This window comes from Erythrolamprus reginae, chromosome 3 (genome assembly GCF_031021105.1).
Source record: "Erythrolamprus reginae isolate rEryReg1 chromosome 3, rEryReg1.hap1, whole genome shotgun sequence".
Classification (NCBI taxonomy): domain Eukaryota; kingdom Metazoa; phylum Chordata; class Lepidosauria; order Squamata; family Dipsadidae; genus Erythrolamprus; species Erythrolamprus reginae.
The window spans coordinates 26,827,354-26,849,540 of NC_091952.1; the positions used below are offsets into that span (position 1 = coordinate 26,827,354).

The 22,187-nt window shown below is 38.6% G+C and overlaps 1 protein-coding gene across 2 annotated transcripts in view; it reads left to right on the forward strand.

Moving 5' to 3' along the window:
• The window catches only part of B4GALT5 (beta-1,4-galactosyltransferase 5), a 110,106-nt gene that overhangs the window by 77,306 nt on the left and 10,613 nt on the right, over positions 1-22,187 (forward strand). For both annotated transcript variants that reach the window (XM_070744638.1, XM_070744639.1), the window contains exons 2-5: positions 9,965-10,099; positions 16,557-16,670; positions 20,502-20,626; positions 21,981-22,097. In XM_070744638.1, coding sequence (XP_070600739.1) covers positions 9,965-10,099; positions 16,557-16,670; positions 20,502-20,626; positions 21,981-22,097 — 491 coding nt within the window. The remainder of the gene's footprint in view (positions 1-9,964; positions 10,100-16,556; positions 16,671-20,501; positions 20,627-21,980; positions 22,098-22,187) is intronic.

Here is a 22,187-nt window from a genome sequence, read left to right on the forward strand (position 1 = left end):
TCTACAAAAATATGCCCGTTCTAACTATGATTGTTAAAACAAGATGTATCATTTCTCCATTGTACTGAGCAGAGAATCCAAGGCAAGGGTTTCTCTGGTGTTCTTATCATAGGCTTAATCAATCAGCTCTTTGTCTATGCCTCTTTAGGCTTGGCACACCCTGTTTTGACTCAGCCTTCAACCAGGAAAGATGCAGAAGAAGTGCCAGAGAAGTTTTCAGTAACTATTCAGGAAAGAACAAAAACATCAGATTCTTCAAAAAAAGTAAAGTCTCAGCAAAAAAATCTTTCCGATATGTTAAGGGCTGCTTCAGCTTTTGCCTATGAGCTCTTTACTATGCAACATCAACTTTTATAGCACTTGCGCCCTACAGCTGATTGGCGGGCTTTCAGTGTTTCCCAGGGAAGCTGCTGCAGCTTAAAAATCGAACCGGGCCACCAAGCAGATCACAGTAACTTGGCCACCTGAACACAGGGTCACAGATGGTCCTTGGCAGACCTGGCATAACCACTGGCTGACTCCCCGGCTTAGTCTGGCATAGCAGCCTTTCTGTCGACCCCAAATCAGGTTTATGGCCATGAACTTTATATCTCTAAACCTATTTTTATATTTGTAAACGCTAAAAAAAAAAAGGGAAAAATGCTAAAGTTAGGTTAGATTTAGAAACATAGAAACATAGAAGTCTGACGGCAGAAAAAGACCTCATGGTCCATCTAGTCTGCCCTTATACTATTTTCTGTATTTTATCTTAGGATGGATATATGTTTATCCCAGGCATGTTTAAATTCAGTTACTGTGGATTTATCTACCACGTCTGCTGGAAGTTTGTTCCAAGGATCTACTACAGTAAAATAATATTTTCTCATGTTGCTTTTGATCTTTCCCCCAACTAACTTCAGATTGTGTCCCCTTGTTCTTGTGTTCACTTTCCTATTAAAAATACTTCCCTCCTGGACCTTATTTAACCCTTTAATATATTTAAATGTTTCGATCATGTCCCCCCTTTTCCTTCTGTCCTCCAGACTATACAGATTGAGTTCATTAAGTCTTTCCTGATACGTTCTATGCTTAAGACCTTCCACCATTCTTGTAGCCCATCTTTGGACCCGTTCAATTTTGTCAATATCTTTTTGTAGGTGAGGTCTCCAGAACTGAACACAGTATTCCAAATGTGGTCTCACCAGCATTCTATATAGTGGGATCATAATCTCCCTCTTCCTGCTTGTTATACCTGTAGCTATGCAGCCAAGCATCCTACTTGCTTTCCCTACCGCCTAACTGCACTGTTCACCCATTTTGAGACTGTCAGAAATCACTACCCCTAAATCCTTTTCTTCTGAAGTATTTGCTAACACAGAACTGCCAATACAATACTCAGATTGATTTGTTCAGAGTTGGTCTGATTGGCCAGATCCAAGTGAGCTGCCTGATGTGCAGTCTTGATATTAGATTTCCTTCAAATATTCTTGAACTCTTGGCTTTGTTCTCAGATATGGGGTAAGGATTTTAAGGAACACCTGGAAATTATTGATGTGGTGATGGGTGTTATTAATGTGGTTTTGTGCAGAAAGTCATGTTCATTTTAAATTATGTATTCCTTTAAATATTGTAAGCCATCCAGAGTTTTCTTTTACAATTGGACTGCTTCAAAACCCAATACATGTAAGGCCAAAACCACAATTCCTTCCAATTCAAAATCAATATTAGGTTTTGCCTTTTATCTGCATTATTAAATGCCCGTGGTATTGCTAAGTGAATAATAAAATTATTTTAGCATCTTTCTGCTTTTTGTGCTGATTTCCATTATTGGTTAGCAAACTGCTTTTGTAATTAAATCTTTTGGAGAAGCAGAGAACCTTTTTTTTTTATTTTTGGTCAGTTCACAAAACATTTCAAGCACCCTCTGGTTTAGGGTATTCAAAATATCAACCAGATAGCATTATCAGCTTATCAGTTTAGCAGTTTTTTATTACATCAAATATCAAATTGAACTTTGACATCATCAATGTAAGTCTGCTGGTCTCTACTTTTTTCTCAAATATCTGTTCAACTATTACTGTTGCAGATTTTTCCAGCAGTTGCCATTTTTTTAGCATTGTTCTAACCATTTCTAGCAAACTTTTTGTTTTGTTTGAAAATCTGAAATAAGTAATGGTTCACGTGTATGGTTTTAAACAGAAATCCTAATGAAATGATTTTTTTTGAACATACCAACATTATACAGATGGAATTAATTTCAACAACTAGAGAATCAATGGACTTAGTATAAGTGGATTGTGCTGCACATATTATCTAAAGACGAGTTTACTGTCTTGCTTGAAAAAATTCTGCAGATCTCATTATTCCAAAAACAAAAATACAGCTTAGAAGTATTTACCATATGTTGACTTTTAACAAAGAATACCACGAGAAAGAAATAATGTTAATATGACAAAGCATCCTTTTAAAAATGACATGAAATTAATGGGCCATCGAATTCAGTGTTTAACATTTCTGTTTATTATGAGACAGGTTTGATATGAAGGCATGTTTGTGTAATTGTAAACATGACTGCTTTAAAAAGAAAACATTTCAAGCTGCTACATCTATCAAAGTAGACAATTTTTAAATGGGGGTCCATCATTCAGCAGTTTCTGCATCATGCTAGCAATATACATAACAGTCTGAAAACTTCCCTGAAATGTAGTCATTCCGAGGGCAAGTGGACATCATAATTTTTTAAATTTATTTAATCAATTTTTATAGCCACTCATCTCAGCTGGTGATTCTGGGTGGTGAATAATGCTAAAAGGAAAACTCAGAACAATGACAGAAATTAAACATAGCAGCCAAGAAAGTAACAATGCAATCAGGAAATAGTTTCCCTCACACACACCAAGCCCAGGCAATCCCAGTAGATCCATAGGGCCGAATTTAACAAACAAGGTCTTGCATGTTTTAGTGCAAATATCCCTATAACTTCAGAGATTTGTCTCTCCCATGCCCGCCCACCCATCTTGCACAACCAACAACAGCCGCCCTCTACCCACAAGGCACTTCTACAAAGCACTCTGTGCCTCCAGCCAACCAAAGACTCCATTTAACATACACCCTGTTGCAGCCCTTCAGGCAACCAGCCCTTATTGGACTAGTTAGGAGCCTGCAGTCCCAATGACTGAAAGTTTTACGCCCTCCATCTCTCACACTCCAGAGTCCACATCTCTCCTGGTATTGATAGTAAATGAGACTTTTTCAGCCAAAGTCCTCTCGGGGCATAATGGCTTCCACTTTCAAAGCACACTCCAAGTATATAAGATGCATATATAATATGTAGATTGTTCTGAGTTCGGGTTTTGCCCCGTGTAATATTTTGAATGTCTATGCGACGTTTCAGTGAAATCACATTCACCATCATCAGGCTGAAGTTGTAAGCTTCGTGCTGCTGTAAATATAGTTTGTTTGCAACTGCCATTTATTCCTTATAAATAGTGGTGGGGATAGAGATTTGGTTTGAATGTAGCAAATAGATTGGATGGCTGTGTTTCAATGATTTGATTGGTTGGTGGAATCACATTTAGTTGAAGGATTGACATGGTGATAATTATGATATTTTTTTTGTTTAGGGCTGGTTTTCAAATTTCTGGTAGGCGGGACGTGTCATCACATTTATTCATACTGAAGGGGTGTTTTTCTGTTTCTATGGCTTCCATGATTATTCTTTTATATACGAATATATAAGAATATATATAAGAATAATATAATAATACACACATATATATATAAGAATCTTGAATTTTAGTGCTACTCGTCCATCCTGAAAATTCTTTTTATACGTATTTTTGCAAAATGCTGTATAAGTGATTACTTTCCTTCTATGGAGCTGCAACTTAAAGGTTTTGCTTCATTATTTGTGAATAGAGATTCCGGATTTAAAAATTCCATCGTTGTTACAAATTTAATAATCAACTGTTAATTCACAATAAATATTTAAACAGCAGCAGCCTGACTTTTCGATATTCAAAACTAAGGAAGCTTTCTTTGTGCCTGTTCATTCTTTACAGAAGTGTGGTAGAAGTTAGTGTTTACCTTTTCCCCATAAGCTTTTCCTCCACCTTTGCCATGCTAGCCTTCAAAGCAGTAACTTTTAGTTTTTCTCTCCAACTATAATCCTAATTGTATAAACAAGAACTTCACTCAGTTTTGTGTGCAAGAAATTTCCATTTCTTAAATGGCTTCTAGGTAAAATGCTTTTGAAGCTGAGAAGAACTCTATAAGCTGTTTATGACAGTGGATGTTTGCCTCTTAACAATAAATAATCCATTAACTATGCACACAGATTTGAGATTCCCCAAATACCTGTTTGAATAGTAGTAATCCAAAATAAGTGGAGATGGCATTTTGCCTATTACCAGATGAGCATCCAGGCAGATGATGATAATTTCACCAAATAACTTCCTTATTGTCTCTGTATTTAGGGTTTTAGAACAAATGGGTGTAAGTATTTATTTGTGTGTGGCTGAAGATTTATATACCTAAGAATGAGTATCTTGTTACAGATTCCTCAATGTTGGAAGGATTTCCAACTGACCTAGAATCATTTTAAAATATTAAAAGTTACATATTACTGGATCTGACAGTTTGTTACTGTTCTGCCGGCGTGTCTCAACCGCCCGTAATTACAGGGTAATTAGTCCAGGAAGACACACACCACATGAAAAAAGGAAAACCCAAAAGTTTTTATAAACAGAAGAACAGAAACAGCTCCCTTTTTAAATGTCAAGGGGATTTTCTGGTACACACAAGGCACAGGTTAAATGCAGTCCAATTGCTCACCCAATAACTGGGAAATTTAGTCCAATTCTAAAGTCCAGAGAGTCCACACACACAATCCTGAAGAGCAAAAACCACGATCTTGACGAAACAATGAATCAGATAAACTGCCATGAGGCTAAAACACCAGGCTGCACTTTTATCTGTAGCACTAATTACAGCAGCCCCACCCAGCCACAGGTGGCCTCATTTTCTCTTGTAATAATCCTTCAGTTGTTGTCTCCTATGATTTAAAAAAAACCAGTTATGAGCAGGACAAAGAGAAACTAGTCTTCCAGGGGCGTTAGTCTTTGATCAAGGATCGCCAAATCTGGCAATTTTAAGACGTGGATTTCAACTCCCAGAATTCTCAAGTCATCAGAGCTGGCTGGAGAATTCTGGCAGTTGAAGTGCATAAGTCTTAAAGTTGCCAATTTTGAAGACTTTTCTGTCTTTGATAATGCTCAGATACCTGTATTTGTTGTTCTTGATAGGTTTTGGGCCAATGTGTTGTATTTCTTGTTATTTGAAGAACAGCCTTTCAGCATGTATCTGAAGCAGATTAAAGCAGAAGAAACCATCATAAAGTGTATAGATACTGTATAGTACCTGAAAAATGTGTTTTCCGATTCAGGTTTCATCTAGGTTTCATTGAGTTAAATGGCATATCTCTAAATTACTGCCATCTGAACAACATGTCTTAGTGTGATAAATTTATTTTATTGAATTGTAACCTTTCAAATAGTTCGCAATTTAGAAGTGAATGAGAATTAGATCAAATTGAAATGTTGATGTACTTTTGTGAAGAATATAGGTTGATAAAGATGCTGTTTTGCTAGTGGCTTCGAGCTTAATGCCTGGATTTGAAATATTTTTGAAATCCCCTTTTTGTGAAGCAAGAAGAGAATATGACCACATAAGCATTTAGTTAGGGCATCCTTTTAATTTTGATGCTTCTATGGCTTTTTCAACTGGTCACATATATATTAGAGCTGCAGAAGGTGTTTTGTATAAAATGTATAAAAATGCTCAACAATCAGTAATATTTGAAGACTGAAAGTGGATATTTATTGATTGATTGGATTTGTATGCCGCCCCTCTCCGTGGACTATACAGTAAATACATTACAAAGTATGATGATGATGATGATATTGATATTGATATTTATTCTATCATTTTTTGGCTATTCTCTGGATCAGATCCTTCCACATCTTCTGACCTTGCTTTAATATCTTTGAGTTGTTTTATGCTGTGGCTGGTGTCAACTTTGATGGTATCCAGCCACCGTGTTCTTTGATCACAGCCTGGTTTCCTTTTTTTACCGCTAACTCTTCCAAACATATCAGTAGTCTTCAACTTAATGACCAAAATTGAGCCCAAAATTCATCTTGCAAAGTGAGAATGTTGTTAAGTGAGTCTTTCTCCATTTTACAATTATTCTTGCCTTATTTGTTAAACAAATCACTGCAGTTGTTAAATTAGTAACACGGTTGTTAACTGGATCTGGTTTCCCCCTTGATTTTGCTTGTCAGAAGGTTGCAAAAGGTGATCACCAGAGCCCAGAACACCGCAACCATCATAAATGTTAAGCATTCAGTTGTTAAGCATCTGAATATAAATCATATGACCATGGGGATGTTGCAGTGGCCGTAAGTATGAAAAATGGCCATGTCACTTTTTTCAGTGACATCGTAACTATGAATGGTCACTAAATGAAAGGTTGTAAGTCGAGGACTCCCTGTAATGGTTTTCTCTAGTGAATTCCCCTGCATGACTTGGCCAAAGTAAGTCAGTCTCAGTTTCATGATTTTGCCTTCTGGTTACATATTCAGTGTTACGCGTTCAAGTACTTGCTTGTTAGTCACCTTTGCTGTCCAAGGAACAAAATTATATAATGAATGTTGCATACATTATAGGTTTGTAAATTGTCTTGTGAACACACACTCATTTCTCACGTGAAAAGAAATGAAACCTCTCAACTAAATTGCCACACAGAGCCTGAATGGAAGGGCTGCCCTAGGAAAGGGGTGGGAGATCCATCGGACATTGATTTAAACTAAGAAATACAGTGATGCCTTGTCTTATGAACTTAATTGGTACGGGATCGAGGTTTGTAAGGTGAAAAGTTTGTAAGACGAAACAATGTTTCCCATAGGAATCAATGGAAAAGCGATTAATGCGTGCAAGCCCAAAACTCACCCCTTTTGCCAGCCGAAGTGCCTGTTTTTGCACTGCTGGGATTCCCCTGAGGCTCCACTCCATGGGAAACCCCACCTCCGGACTTCCGTGTTTTTGTGATGCTGCAATTTCGCTGAGGCTCCCCTCGCTGGGAAACTCCACCTCCGGACTTCCGTTGCCAGCGAAGCGCCCATTTTTGCGCTGCTGGGATTCCCCTGCAGCCTCGCAAAAACACGGAAGTCCGGAGGTGGTGTTTCCCATGGAGGGGAGCCTCAGGGAAATCCCAGCAGGGTAAAAACAGGCACTTCGCTGGCAACAGAAGTCCAGAGGCGGGGCATCCCAGTGGCGGCGGCTTGGGTTTGTAAGGTGAAAATAGTTTGGAAGAAGAGGCAAAAAAAATCTTAAACCACGGGTTTGTATCTTGAAAAGTTTGTATGACAAGGGGTTTGTAAGACGAGATATCACTGTGCAGTCTTTTATGAGGGATGGCTTACTCATAGTCTTAGGGGTTTTTAAAAAAAAAAATCAAGAATACTGGAAGACCTTTTTTAAAGGGAAAAAAAGATTAAAAAAAGAATGTCCATGTTTGTAATGTGAGCTAGCTCAGTGTTTCCCAACCTTGGCAACTTGAAGATATTTGGACTTCAACTCCCAGAATTCCCCAGCCAGCGAATGCTGGCTGGGGAATTCTGGGAGTTGAAGTCCAGATATCTTCAAGTTGCCAAGGTTAGGAAACACTGAGGTAGATTATAGTTTTGCATTTCTAATTATAATAGTTAAAGTGACCTTTTTCTGACCTCTCGACGCTCAAACTACAACAGGGATCTCAGTAGCCATGGGTCTCTTGCATCGAATTGTACTTTTGTTTTGCTTAATGTAATTACTGTTTACATAATGTCAGTGTAAGAATTGGAATATTTGGTTCATTTTTTTCTGAGTTGCGTTTTCTGTACTTTAGAAAATGTAATTGAATATAAGGGCAGTAGCTCAAATAGCCCGACTTTATTTCTATCTGTAAAAATAAGCTGATAAATATTGAGATTTAGAGCTTCCTGATACCAGCATATGTCAGACTTTATTACCCCAAGCATAACAAGCTCTTTCTTGACATGCAAAATGTTACTGAACCAAATAGCTGAGTTCAGATTCCTATATTCTTCCTTCTCTATGCTCTGGCCTCTTTTCAATATTTTGCTCTTGTTTTAAGTTCTTATTTCTCTATTTCCCTCTGTTAATATTTTTACCATCTCAGCCTCTTTTATGTTTAATAATCATTTTCTAGAACTTCAGTAATAAATTTTGCAGAAAGAATTCTAACTTCAAAACTGGCATCTTTCAATATCACAATGCCTCTTTCTAATTTAAGAATGTTCAGAAGAGTTTAAAGTTAACATACCTACTACTGTCATCAAGTTAATACTAATGCATTCATGCTCTTAGCCTATCCTCCTCAAATCTGATTGCTTTTACGTTTGCATGTACTGTGTGCATTGTGTGTACTATAAATTTGTACTATAGTAAAAATTTATAGTACAGTACAAAGATTTGTGCACGATGAGTGCCCAAGATTTTTCTCACCTTACAAAAATTGTAAGGGAGGAGGGTGATGCCTGTTCTGTGTCTTGGTTTTTTTGGTGTGTGTGTGTGTGTATGTGTGTCCCCTAATCTAATCCAAAAAGAGACACTCCCCACATCGTCCTCCTCCCTTACATCAAAGGCACCACAGATAAAATGAGCAAAACCACAAAGACAAGATCAAAACAGCCTTCGTCACTAACCGGAAAATATCCAACATCTTAAGAAACCCCAAAGACCAGATCAGGACATGAAATTGACTTCAAAAAAACTAAATTAATCTCCAAAATTGAACACTTATATAAAAGAATAATTATGGAAACCACAGAAATCGAAAAATGCCCCCTCAATATGAATAAACGGGAGAACACCTCCCGCCTACCAGGTATCTGAAATCTAGCCCTGGTCAACTGTCCAGATGTGACTCCAGCCAATCATGGCTTTACAGCACACCCATCTAGCCCACTTTCAGCAGTTTAGCTAGCATTCCAACCCCCACCCCCACCCTGCACTATTTGTAAGAAAAATAAAGGTTGGCAGCTCCAACATCACTTTGTTCATAACAGCACAAAGCCCAGGACATGCCTCAAGATGACAAGTGTAATATTGTCGAAACGTCGCAAAAACACTCTCGATACATGGAAAATAACCTGAACACAAGCAAATACAAACTAAATGCTGGTAAAAAGATCATTTTTGTAAAGCCACTTCAATTATGGAAAGTCACTGAAGCAATTTAGATTAATTACTACATCGCAGCTGAAACTATCCCACAGATTCTGGTTATAAGATTAAATAAACAGGAGGCGAAAAGTTGGGAACTGAATATAACAAATAATGTCTATGTTTCTTGGTATTTTTTGTTGTTCTGTGATTATTTGGAATATAAATTTCTAGAATTGTATTACTAGAATATAAATAAATAAATAAATAAATTTATTTATTTATTTATTTATTTATTTATTTATTTATTTATTTATTTATTTATTTATTTATTTATTTATTTATTTATTTATTTATTTATTTATTTATTTATTTGATTTTTATGCCGCCCTTCTTCTTAGACTCAGGGCGGTTTACAACATGTTAGCAGTAGCACTTTTTAACAGAGCCAGCATATTGCCCCCACAATCCGGGTCCTCATTTTACCCACCTCGGAAGGATGGAAGGCTGAGTCAACCTTGAGCGGGTGATGAGATTTGAACCGCTGACCTACAGATCTACAGTCAGCTTCAGTGGCCTGCAGTACAGCACTCTACCTGCTGCGCCACCCTGGCTCATTATTTTATTTTAAAATATTTATATTGCATGATAACAACTTTCTAAAAAATTGGTAAAAAAGAAGAGCAATTTTTGAAATACTTCAGAATTCATTTTATTTTTTCAGAAGGCTATAACTAGTCTTATCTTTGTTTTCTTGCAGTGAACACCTACCTCTTCATGATGCAAGCCCAAGGTATTATGATTCGGGAAAACATGAGAACGATAGGAGCGCAGGTTTATGAACAGGTGGTCCGCAGTGCCTATGCCAGGAGGAATAGCACTGGAAATGACTCTGGTATGTTTTGTGAGAAATGGGGTAAATAACAATTGTTGTCATATGTCACCAGGGCTTTTCGGAATATCGGAAGGGAAGTAGGTAATCTGATTTTGGAGGAAAGGATGTTAGGTAAGAAAGTAAGGACAAATCAAGGGAAATATTTCTTCACCCAGAGGGTCGTTGGTTTATGGAATTCACTTCCAGAAGAGGTTGTGACAGCTGCCAGCCTGGATAGCTTCAAGGTAGGATTGGACAGATTCACGGATGCCAAGTGCATTGGTGGTCATAGTTCCCTCTAAGCTGAGCAGTGAGCAATCGCTTACTTAAAAATCATCATCAACTCAGAGTTTTCCAAACCTGCCCAGAAGCCGAGAGGGAAAGAGTGAGAGGGAAGGAGAGAGAGAGGAAGAGAGGAAGAGAGAGAAACAGATAGAAAAAAGAGAGGAAGGAAAAGAGAAAGAAAAAGAATGGGAGTAAGGAAGAGAGAAAGAAAATCAAAATCTAGTTTGAAACTAGCTCAACTATTTAAGTGGCATTTTGATATTGATAGAGTTGCCCTATTATGAGCTCAACAGTACAGTATTTTATTTTGAAATTCTCTGAGGCAAAACAGGGTGGGTTTTTTATCTGTTTGTTTGTTTGTTTGTTATTATTCCTGTGCCGCCCAGTCCCGAAGGGACTGCCGCTCAGACACTATACTTTTCCGCCCCCCCCCAAAAAAAAATTAGAGGGAACACTGTTGGTGATTATTGAAACGGATGTCCAAGTGCCGCCTCTATGTTGGTTGAGGTAGGCAGGATTCCCTTGGGTACCATTTGTTGGGGTTTTAGGGAAAGGGAGGGTTTTGCCTTCTCTTTCTGCCCAAGATTCCCATGTACAATTGGTGGGCCACTGTGTGACACAGAATTTATTTATTAGATTTGTTTATTTATTTATTAGATTTGTATGCCGCCCCTCTCCATAGACTCGGGGTGGCTCACAACACAATAAAACAGTTCATGACAAATCTAATAATTTACAATTTAAAATATTTTAAAAACCCCATTATTACGCAGACATACATACAAACATACCATACATAAATTGTATAGGCCTGGGGGAGATATCTCAGTTCCCCCATGCCTGACGAGGAATTTGTTTTGTTGACGGGACACGGAGAAGGCCCACTCTGTGGGACCTAATCGTTCGCTGGGATTCGTGCAGCAGAATGCTGGACTTGATGGGTTTTGGCCTGATTCAGCATGGCTCTTCTTATGTTCTTAAGATGTTACATAAGCTAGCTAGGCAGAGAAAGCACATCTCCTGGGACCTATCAAATGTAGTTTGATAGTTGGTGGGATCTGCAACATGATCTCAGTGCTAGATCTAATAGGGCAGGCTGGTATAACTGGGGAGATATAGTCTGTTATATACTAAGTTTTTTTTACTTCTAACCTACCCAATAGCCAAATTCTCTGGTAAAAGTATATAAATACTAATGTAAAAAGAAAAGAAAAACAGGAAAACAGTATACAGGAAAGATATACCTCACCTACAAAAACATATTGACAAAATTGAACGGGTCCAAAGACGGGCTACAAGAATGGTAGAAGGTCTTAAGCATAAAACATATCAGAAAAGACTTAATGAACTCAATCTGTATAGTCTGGAGGACAGAAGGGAAAGGGGAGACATGATCGAAACATTTAAATATGTTAAAGGGTTAAATAAGGTTCACGAGGGAAGTGTTTTTAATAGGAAAGTGAACACAAGAACAAGGGGATACAATCTGAAGTTAGTTGGGGGAAAGATCAAAAGCAACATGAGAAAATATTATTTTACTGAAAGGCTAGTAGATCCTTGGAACAAACTTCCAGCAGACGTGGTTGGTAAATCCACAGTAACTGAATTTAAACATGCCTGGGATAAACATATATCCATCCTAAGATAAAATACAGAAAATAGTATAAGGGCAGACTAGATGGACCATGAGGTCTTTTTCTGCCGTCAGTCTTCTATGTTTCTAATTTTCTATACAAAACACATAAAAATGACTGTTTTAGCACAAAGCAAGGACTTTAAAATCAAACTGAATATTAAAATATAAAAAACATCTGGTTACACCTGTAATGCTATTATAAATAATGTAATGTCTTGACTAGAGACAATGATGCTTCAGAGAAAGTTTTAAAAAGCACCTTTGGGACAACCATGACCTGGATGCCTGAGAATCTCCATAGATATTAAATATGTTACAGGCTCATTTGTACTGGAGGAGCACTTTCCTGCTCTTGTTTCCTGCTCTAGCTTCATTTTTAAATATAACATGTTATATGTCAAAATAATCTGTGCATGGTTGTGGAAATGCTATTAGCTGATGTCTGTTTCACCCTAAAATGAGTAAAGACGTTTGCACAGAAACTGTCCCTTGTGTTGACATGTGTTTCTTGAATTATTATTCATAATGAAACACACACTGCTCATTTTCTCGGTATCATTCCACATCATTCGATTTCCTTATAAAAGAAACTACACCCAGAGAAAAATGAAATAATTTCTAATTTCTTTTTTTTTTGGCAAGTTTTTTGGTTTCTGAAGGTATCAAAGTACATAACACTATGTTTGAAATCACATAGCTTCCCCCCCCCCAGATTTCCCAGGCAATCATCTTTGAAAATTTCAATTATCTCCATTTCTTAAAGTATTTTCCAGAGTTAGTTAGAAAAAAGAACACTCTGCAAGTTGATATGCAGCAAAAGAATTGCCAAATGTATCGCTAGGAGACAACATTCAAATTGTATCTTTCATCTGTTTGAAACAATTCCCCATCAGTAGTTCCCTTGTTCCATCTTAAATTTTAAAAATGATAAAACTTACATTAAAGTTGCAGTCACAGTTTCTTCATGGGAAAAAAAAGTTTAAGGTATCTATGGAATGAACATCTTCATTTATGTACTTTTGCTACTTTTACTGCTGATAATACAACAGTGCCAGAAAAACAATTGTATTCTCTGTTCTTCCCTCCCTAGTAATTTCGCAATACAGTGATCCCCCGGTTATTGTGTCCCCGACCATTGCGAACAGGGTAATTTGCGATTTTTCAACCCGGAAGTCAAAACACCATCTGCGCATGTGTCCCCTTTTTTTCTATGGGCACGCATGCGTAGATGGGGCCTGGCAGATCAGCTGCTGGGCGGCTTCCCTGGGTCTTCCCCCTCTTGCTGGCGGGAGGGCGAGCAGCGGGCATCAGCAAGGAGTTTCCCCACCGCCCACGCAAACTCCTCGCTGCCGCCCGCCCTTCGCCCGCCCACGCCGTTCATTCTCGCCGCTTTCGAGCTGAGTCCCGGAGCGAATTCGCTCCGGGACTCAGCTCGAAAGCGGCGACAGCCAGCGCGGAGAAGCCGTTCGCTGGCGCTGGCTGTCGGCGCTTTTGAGCTGAGTCCCGGAGCGAATTCGCTCCGGGACTCAGCTCGAAAGCGGCGACAGCCAGCGCGGAGAAGCCGTTCGCTGGCGCTGGCTGTCGGCGCTTTTGAGCTGAGTCCCGGAGCGAATTCGCTCCGGGACTCAGCTCGAAAGCGCCGACAGCCAGCGCGGCGCGGCTGTTTTAAAATGTCGCCGCCGGCATGGGGGGCTTGCCAGCACCGCCCGGACCCCCAACCCGGGTTTGGGGGGCTGCTAGGAAGCCCCCCATGCCGGCGGCGACATTTTAAAACAGCCGCGCCGCCCCCAATCTTCGGCTCCTCGCTAGCGCTGCGGGAGTAAAAACACCATCTGCACATGCGCAGATGGTGTTTTTACTTCCGCAGCGCTACTTCGCGAAAACCCGCTCGTTGCGGGGGGTCCTGGAACGGAACCCTCGCAACGAGCGGGGGATCACTGTACATAAAGAATTTTGCAGTTCTTAATTATTTTACTTTTATTTATTTATTTATTTATTTATTTATTACTTAGATTTGTATGCCGCCCCTCTCCGAAGACTCGAAAGTTACCTTCGACAACTTTGAAATTAATTTAATGCCCTATAGTAGTTAATTCACAAAAAAGGGAAAAAAAGATTGGAAGTTTTGAATTTATATCTCATATATTTACTTTGGGCATCTCGTTGCATTTAGAGGGCTATGCATGCAGCCTCTGAACTCATTTACAACCTTCTTTATTTTTGCAAGTAATTTTCTCGTGAAAATTAGCATATGGTTACATGAACATTAACAGGCTCATTTATAAGAAAGCCACAATAGTTTCATTAGAACCGAAATGGTAAAATTAAAAAATGAGCAGTCTGGGGAATATGTTTTATATCACAAGTTGTCTAAATAGGCATTGTTCAGACTTGTACAAAGTGTAGCTATCATAAAAATTAAGATTTTAAGCAGAAAAAAGGAATTGGTGGTTTGTTATTGATAGGAATATATGATGTTAACAGGTAAGCACAATAACCTTGCTCATATAGATACTAATGGAGGGTCTTGTATTGTCTAATTTCAGTCTCATGCTGGCCTCCTTCACAGTGAAATACGAGCTGCTGCCATTATTACTCGTTCTGATAGCTGGACTCTTTAACACTGTGACCTTGTTTTAAAAAATAAAGGACAATCTAAAACTTTGAAAAAACAATTACAATCTTTTTTATTGTACTTTAGTATACATATCTTTAAAGATTTGATACGTTAGAACAAAAAATATTCAGCTTCAGTGCTTGGAAATAAGGCGTTTTTATGTCACATAAGGCATTTTGAAAACAGTTGTGTAAATAATTGCAACTAGCTGGAAAATTTGTTCACATTTGTCATAAACAACAACCTAGAGCCAGGCTTTCCTGAGTCATTGGAATTCTGTTCCTTCTGAGCTGAAGAGGGTTTTATGTTTTGGAAGCAAGTGAAGACCATTCTGTTTTCTTTGGTCTTCAGCAGATAGGTTGAACTTGTTGAAAAAATAAACATCCCTGTTAGTTTTGATTTGATACCTGCTACTTATTTTGGTTATGTTACTTTTCTTTTATTTGCACAGGGTCTTGCAAAGTAATTGGTATATGCTATTATAAAATGAAATATACTAATCGTTAATAAAAATAGGCTATAACATATAAATTGAAATGGGCCCAGATTAAATATTCAATCAATGGATATTAGAAATGGAGAAACGTGTCGTTGATCCTCTTAAATTAGTGTTAAGGTTTTAACAGTATATGTAGCTAATGGGAGAGTGGGTAGATTATTTGTTTGAGTTTCATTTGTGTTGATGAATTGCAGACTCTCTTAAGCATTCAGTCAGAAACATCAAGAAATGGTCTTATAATGTTTGATAATTTTGTCTGCTTCAGAATACTATAAAGTGTTTGGCCAAGACGTTTTTTCCAGCCCTATTTGGAAATCAGGGATTAAACTTTAAATACATTTTACAGGTGCTGTATTAACGAACTAAAATCTTTTTTCTTAATAAAAATCTGATTTAAAAAGAGAACCTGCTTATTTATCAAAAAAGATAGGTCAATTAATATTTTTATAGCCACTATCAAATACTTCAGATGAATTAAGTTTCAATAATTCTGTCTGCTTCTGCTTTCCATTTTACGTTATTATTATTATTATTATTATTATTATTATTATTATTTAGATTTGTATGCCGCCCCTCTCTGCGGACTCGGGGCGGCTCACAACAAGGCATAAACAAATCGTAACAAATCCAAATAATTTAAATATTTAAAAAAGTTTAAAAGAGAACCCCAATATACTAACAAACACACACACAAGCATACCATACATAAATTATACGTGCCTGGGGGAGATGTTTCAGTGCCCCCATGCCTGACGGCAAAGGTGGATTTTAAGAACTTTACGGAAGGCAGGGAGAGTAGGGGCAGTTCTAATCTCCGGGGGGAGTTGGTTCCAGAGGGCCGGGGCCGCCACAGAGAAGGCTCTTCCCCTGGGGCCCGTCAACCGACATTGTTTAGTTGACGGGACCCGGAGAAGGGCCACTCTGTGGGACCTAATCGGTCGCTGGGATTCGTGCGGCAGGAGGCGGTCTCGGAGGTATTCTGGTCCAATGCCATGAAGGGCTTTAAAGGTCATAACCAACACTTTGAATTGTGACCGGAAATTGATCGGCAACCAATGCAGACTGCAGAGTGATGGCGAAACATGGGCATACCTAGGTAAGCCCATGACTGCTCTCGCAGCTGCATGATGCTATTGACATATAAATATGAGCACAATACGGCAAATCCTAAAATAAACATTAGGAATTCCTCAAATGAATAAAAAAAACAAAATGATGTATTGATGCAACTATCAGTGTCTTGCTGGCTTTATAGGTATTTAATGCATGTCTTTTCTTTATTTTCTTTCGAGGAAATTTCATTTCCTAATGATAAAATCATAAAAAATATTATGTTCCCTAATACTAAAGATATTAAGAAATAAACGGAATGACTTAGCTAGCAATAGTAAATAATTAAATACTTTTGAATAGAAGTCTTGTTTTCTCATTCTTCCATCAGATTATCCTCTTGATTTGAATCACAGTGAAAACTTTATTCAAACAACAACTTTCCTTCCTGAAGATTTTACTTATTTTCCAAATCATACTTGCCCTGAGAGGCTTCCTTCTATGAGTAAGTTTTATTACTATTTACATAATAACTCCTCTCTTTCCCTTTATATATGCTCGCAAATATAAACTCATATTACAGCCAGAAATGCATTCTCTGAAACGTTATTTATTTCAGTGTTGCTCCATATAATTTTATATTTTTAATTGAATCTGAATTCAATTTGTTCAACCTAGAATTATTCATGTATAAGTAGATTGCTGAACTAAGTTTATATCATGGAAGAAACCATTGCTTACTTTCTTGAAGCATCAAGACTTCAGCTAACATCTCCAGACTATACAGAAGCCACTTCTTGAAATGTTGGATAAACCATTGAAATGTTGGATAAACCATTGAAACTAGGTGAAGAAAGATAATTATTTTGTTCATAGAAAGAGGGAGCAGTTACTATAGCTTAGCAAAACAGATTCAATAAGGATATTCCATTGAATATGCCTTGAGCAAAGCATTCGTTCGTGGTTTTACATGATCCAGACATTATTTTGTTTATTAATTAATAATCTATTAATAAAATCTTCTTAGTTCATTTATGTCCATATTTTTTCAGTTGGGAGATGGTGGAGAAATAGAGTCGCTTAACCACATTATTTATCATGTATAAATTGGAACTACTATCATGTTTAAAAGTAGTTTATAGTCATAAAAAACATTTTATTATTCTCCACTGGCACATGGAGCCCCTTCTTAGATATTCATAAAGGTGATACAGGAACACCTAAAGTAATATAAGTCGTTTATGCTTAATGTCTGTTTGTTAATGACTCTTCAAATTTATGTCAAGATTCAAGCCATACATTTCAGGCATTGAGGTAGACAGGACTGGCTCCCATTATTTATGATGATTAATGTCTCTGCAGTCATGTGATCACCATTTGTAACCTCCTTCGTTGCTTTCTACAAGCAAAGTCAATGGGGAGACCTGCACATATATTTATTTGTTTGTTTGTTTGTTTATTTATTTATTTATTTATTTATTTATTGGATTTGTATGCCGCCCCTCTCCGTAGACTCGGGGCGGCTAACAACAATGATAAAAACAGCATGTAACAGTCCAATTAATAAAACAACTAAAAACCCTTATTATAAAACCAAACATACACACAAACATACCATGCATAAATTGTAATGGCCTAGGGGGAAGGAATATCTTAACTCCCCCATGCCTGGCGGCATAAGTGAGTCTTGAGTAGTTTACGAAAGACAGGGAGGGTGGGGGCAACTCTGATATCTGGGGGGAGTTGGTTCCAGAGGGCCGGGGCCGCCACAGAGAAGGCTCTTCCCCTGGGGCCCGCCAAATGACATTGTTTAGTCAACGGGACCCGGAGAAGGCCAACTTTGTGGGACCTTATCGGTTGCTGGGATTCGTGCGGTTCCGGAGGTAATCTGGTCCAATGCCATGTAGGGCTTTAAAGGTCATGACCAACACTTTGAATTGTGACCGGAAACTGATCGACAGCCAATGCAAGCCACGGAGTGTTGAAGAAACGTGGGCGAATCTTGGAAGCCCTGCGACTGCTCTCGCGCCTGCTTTCTGCACGATCTGAAGTTTCCGAACACATGTCACGTGGGACTTTGCACTTAAGAATAGCACTGTTATGTGTTGTTGTTCTAGGTGCCACATGGCTTAGTGACAGAAATTCCAATCCCAGTTACCATCATTGAGGACTACCTGAAATGCTTGAATCATATGGCCTGAACAGGAGTAGGCTCTAGCCGGAACGCTAAATTGGGCTTGCCGCGGCGGCTCATGAGTGCTTGTGGAGCCACCGCGATTTTGCTTCTACACCTGTGGAGATAGCAAAATTGCACACAGAGTCACAGGTGTGCCTGTGTTTTGACACCGAAACACGGGCGCACCTGCGGCTCCATGCACGATTTTGCTATCTCCACAGGTACATAAGCAAAATCGCGCTGGCCCCGCAAGCACTCATGAGCCACGTCGGCGAGCCCAGTTTTGCGTTCCGGCTAGCAGCCCACCCCTGGGCTGCAACCTTAAACAGGATTATTCTAAAATGTTGAGTTCCGTCTACTGTTTCTAAATGCTGGTACTGTATATGCAATGAAGCATAATAAGTGCACATACTTGAAAGGTTCATGCTTCAGTAGTCTTTGCTGAGTTTCTGTGCTCTAAATTTGGGAATAAGCTGCCTTGGTTGGTGAGCATGATTATATCGGTGAAGGATAATGAGGCCTAGCAAAATTATTGTCACCCATCATGTTCCAATTGCTCTCCAGCAAGTTTGGAAAAGCCAAGCACACAAATTTGTTTTATGTGCTTCCTTTCTTCAAACTCTGCACTACAGTAAGAGTGCAACGCTATTACATTTTTTACATCTGGAAGTAACAGCTTGTACTTGATTATTCTTCCAAATGAAGTAATAGAGTACATACAGTAATCATCAACTTAATAACCATTTGTTCAAAAAATTACAATGGTGTTAAATAGTGCATGAGCTGAGATCTTATGCACCAGAGACAGATTTGTTATGTCCAATCACACTTGGCTAATAAATAATTCTATTCTATTCTAAACTAAGAGACTTTTGACCAATGCTCAAAGTTATGACCATTGCATCTCCTCCATGGTCATATGATTATGATCTGGGCTCTTGGCAAACAGTTCATACTTGCAAAAGATTACCAAGCCCTGCACAATCATATGACCACATTTTACAATCTTCTGTGCTGGCTTCGTGAGAAAACCAACAGAGAAACCAGCCCAAAAGGTTGCAAGCCACTTCATTTCTCTGGGCAGCAGCAAGTGCATGGAGAAACAAAGTTTGGAGTGTTTTGCTTCTCCATGCAGCACGCTGCCTCCTCTTGCTGCCCTGAGACTTTTCAACTTTCTAGCACATGGCAGCCAGCATGCTGGGCCAGCGAAAAGAAGTTCTGATCATTAGGATCTGAGATTTTTTCCTCTGGCCCCGTTCTACACATGTCTCTTTCTTTTAAGATCCGTGTAATCGTCTAGTGACTGCTCCTGGAAAGGCCGGGCCAACAATTGTTGAGCAAGACAATTGCACGTGCCTTGCTTCACGATGGCATTGATTTATTACTGTAATAGGCAGCCTCCATTACAATTGTAACATGTAGACCAGGGGCAGAGGTGGGCTGCTAAGATGAAATGGTGACGTGTGCTCGCCCCCATAGCAGTGCAATTCTGCTACTGCACCTGGGCAGATAGCAAAATCATGCATGGACATGGAGGTGCGCACATGGCGCACATGTGTGTCCGTGCACAATTTCGCTACCTGCCCATGTGCAGTAGCAGAATTGCACTGGATTCTGCTAGCACTCAGAGCCATGGGGGTGAGCACACGTCACCATTTCACCTTAGCAGCCCACCTCTTACCAGGGGTCCCCAAACTTGGCAACTTTAAGACTTGTGGACTTCAATTGGTAGAATGCTCCAGCCAGCTATGCTGGCTGGAGCATTCTGGAAGTTGAAGTCCAAAAGTCTTAAAGTTGCCAAGTTTGAAGACCTCTGATGTTGACTATCTGTAATACCCAAGTATTCCTTGAATGTAAGAGGCTTCTAATTCTTATATCATTGAATTCTTCTACCAACAGCAACCTACGGTAGTAACCCTTCAAATTTTATTTGCAAGGGTATGGTGTCTCCTAATAATCTGTAGGTTTAGGTAAATTTATTGGCTTAGAATTTTGATTAAAATAGTAAAAGAGGGGAGTTAAGTCTGAAAATTACAATTGATTGCAAGATAGCAATAACAGTATAACAACAAAATGCATAATATGGTAAGGAGATATTGTAAAACGTATTTTTTTGATCTGTGCCTGCTGCTTCTCATTTTCTGCTATTTATATACACAGAGGGGCCAATTGATATAAATATGAGTGAAATCAGTATGGATGAGATCCACCAGTTTTTTGCTCAAGACCCTACCATCAAATTAGGAGGCCACTGGAAGCCTAGTGACTGCTTGCCTCGCTGGAAAGTAAGTTACAAAAAGGGAATGTTGAAAATAATAACGCTATACCATCTCAAATCCTGAGTTTGTTATGTGCAACATAAAAACCATGTTTTTCTTTTGAAATGTTTTTATATAAGCTGCTGGCCCTGTAATTCAGGGTTTTTTATTTTGGTAGCTGTTATAATGTAATAGAAGAGAATATTTGTACTGTAGAGTTCTTAGTGCTTTCTGAGCTTAGTTGTTTCTTGCAAACATTTAATTACTCAGCTAATATCACACACAAGTTGCAAGCAGACTTTCCAACCCTACTCATTTCTCCACTTTGTAAATCTCTCTTCAAGAACTGATCCTAGGAATATTAAGAATAAAATTAGGAATCTGTCTTGAAGAACTGGAGTTCAGCATGATATTTTAATGTAAGGCAAGTTCAACAACCAACCTGAAGCCACAGCTTTAAATTTTATTAATTATAATCTAATATTTAGCATTAGCAGGCAATGAAGTTTGTTTACAAGGACTGAGATGATAAGCCCATTTAACCTCTAAGTCAGAAGGGTTGATACATATGCGCTTTGTGTCTGGAATCTCATTAGGTTAAAATAAATTAATTTGAATTTTACTGTAATGTGTTCAAAGAATTTTGCAAGAAAAAAAACATTTAGGCAAACGAGTTCCCACTCTTAAGTATTTAAGAATTTTACATACAAAAAATAATGTCCATATTACATCTTTGCTTAACCATTAATATATTAATAGCTTAGGTCAGTGTTTTTCAACCAGTGTGCCGTGGCACACTAGTGTGCCACGAGACATGGTCAGGTGTGCCGCGAAGCTCAGAGAGAGAAAGAAAACAAGAGAGAAAGAAAGAGAGAGAGAAAGAGAGAAAGAAAGAGCAAGAGAGAGAGAAAGCAAGCAAGAGAAAAAGAAAACAAGAGAGAAAGAGAGAGAGAGAAAGCAAGAGAGAAAGAGAAAGCAAGCAAGAGAGAAAGAAAGCAATAGAGAGAAAGAGAACAAGAGAGAAAGAAAGCAAGAGAGAAAGAAAGCAAGAGAGAGAGAGAAAGAGGGAGGGAAGGTGGGAGAGAGAAAGACATAGAGGGAGGGAGGGAGGGAGAGAGAAAGAGCAAAGAGGAAAGAAGGAAGAGAGAAAGAAAGAGGGATGGAGAGAGAAAAGAAGAGGGAGAGAGAAATAGAGCGAAAGGGAGGAAGAGAGAGAGAGAGAATTTTTTTGTCCAAACTTTTTTTAGCCACCCCCCCCCCCTCAATGTACCACATGGTTTTGTAAATGTAAAAAATGTGCCGCGGCTCAAAAAAGGTTGAACATCACTGGCTTAGGTTGCTTGCAAGATCTTAGAAGAGCTCATGATCTCTTTCCTTGTAGGTGGCTATTCTTATCCCATTCCGCAATCGTTTTGAACATTTGCCGCTTCTCTTTAAGCATCTTATTCCAATGCTGCAACGCCAACGTTTGCAATTTGCATTTTATGTCATTGAACAAGTAAGTTTGCATTTACTGTTTGTTTTCAAGGTTAATTTCTAGATTTGTGAAGTCTAGTTTGTTTTGATAACATTTTCTCATCAAATCAAA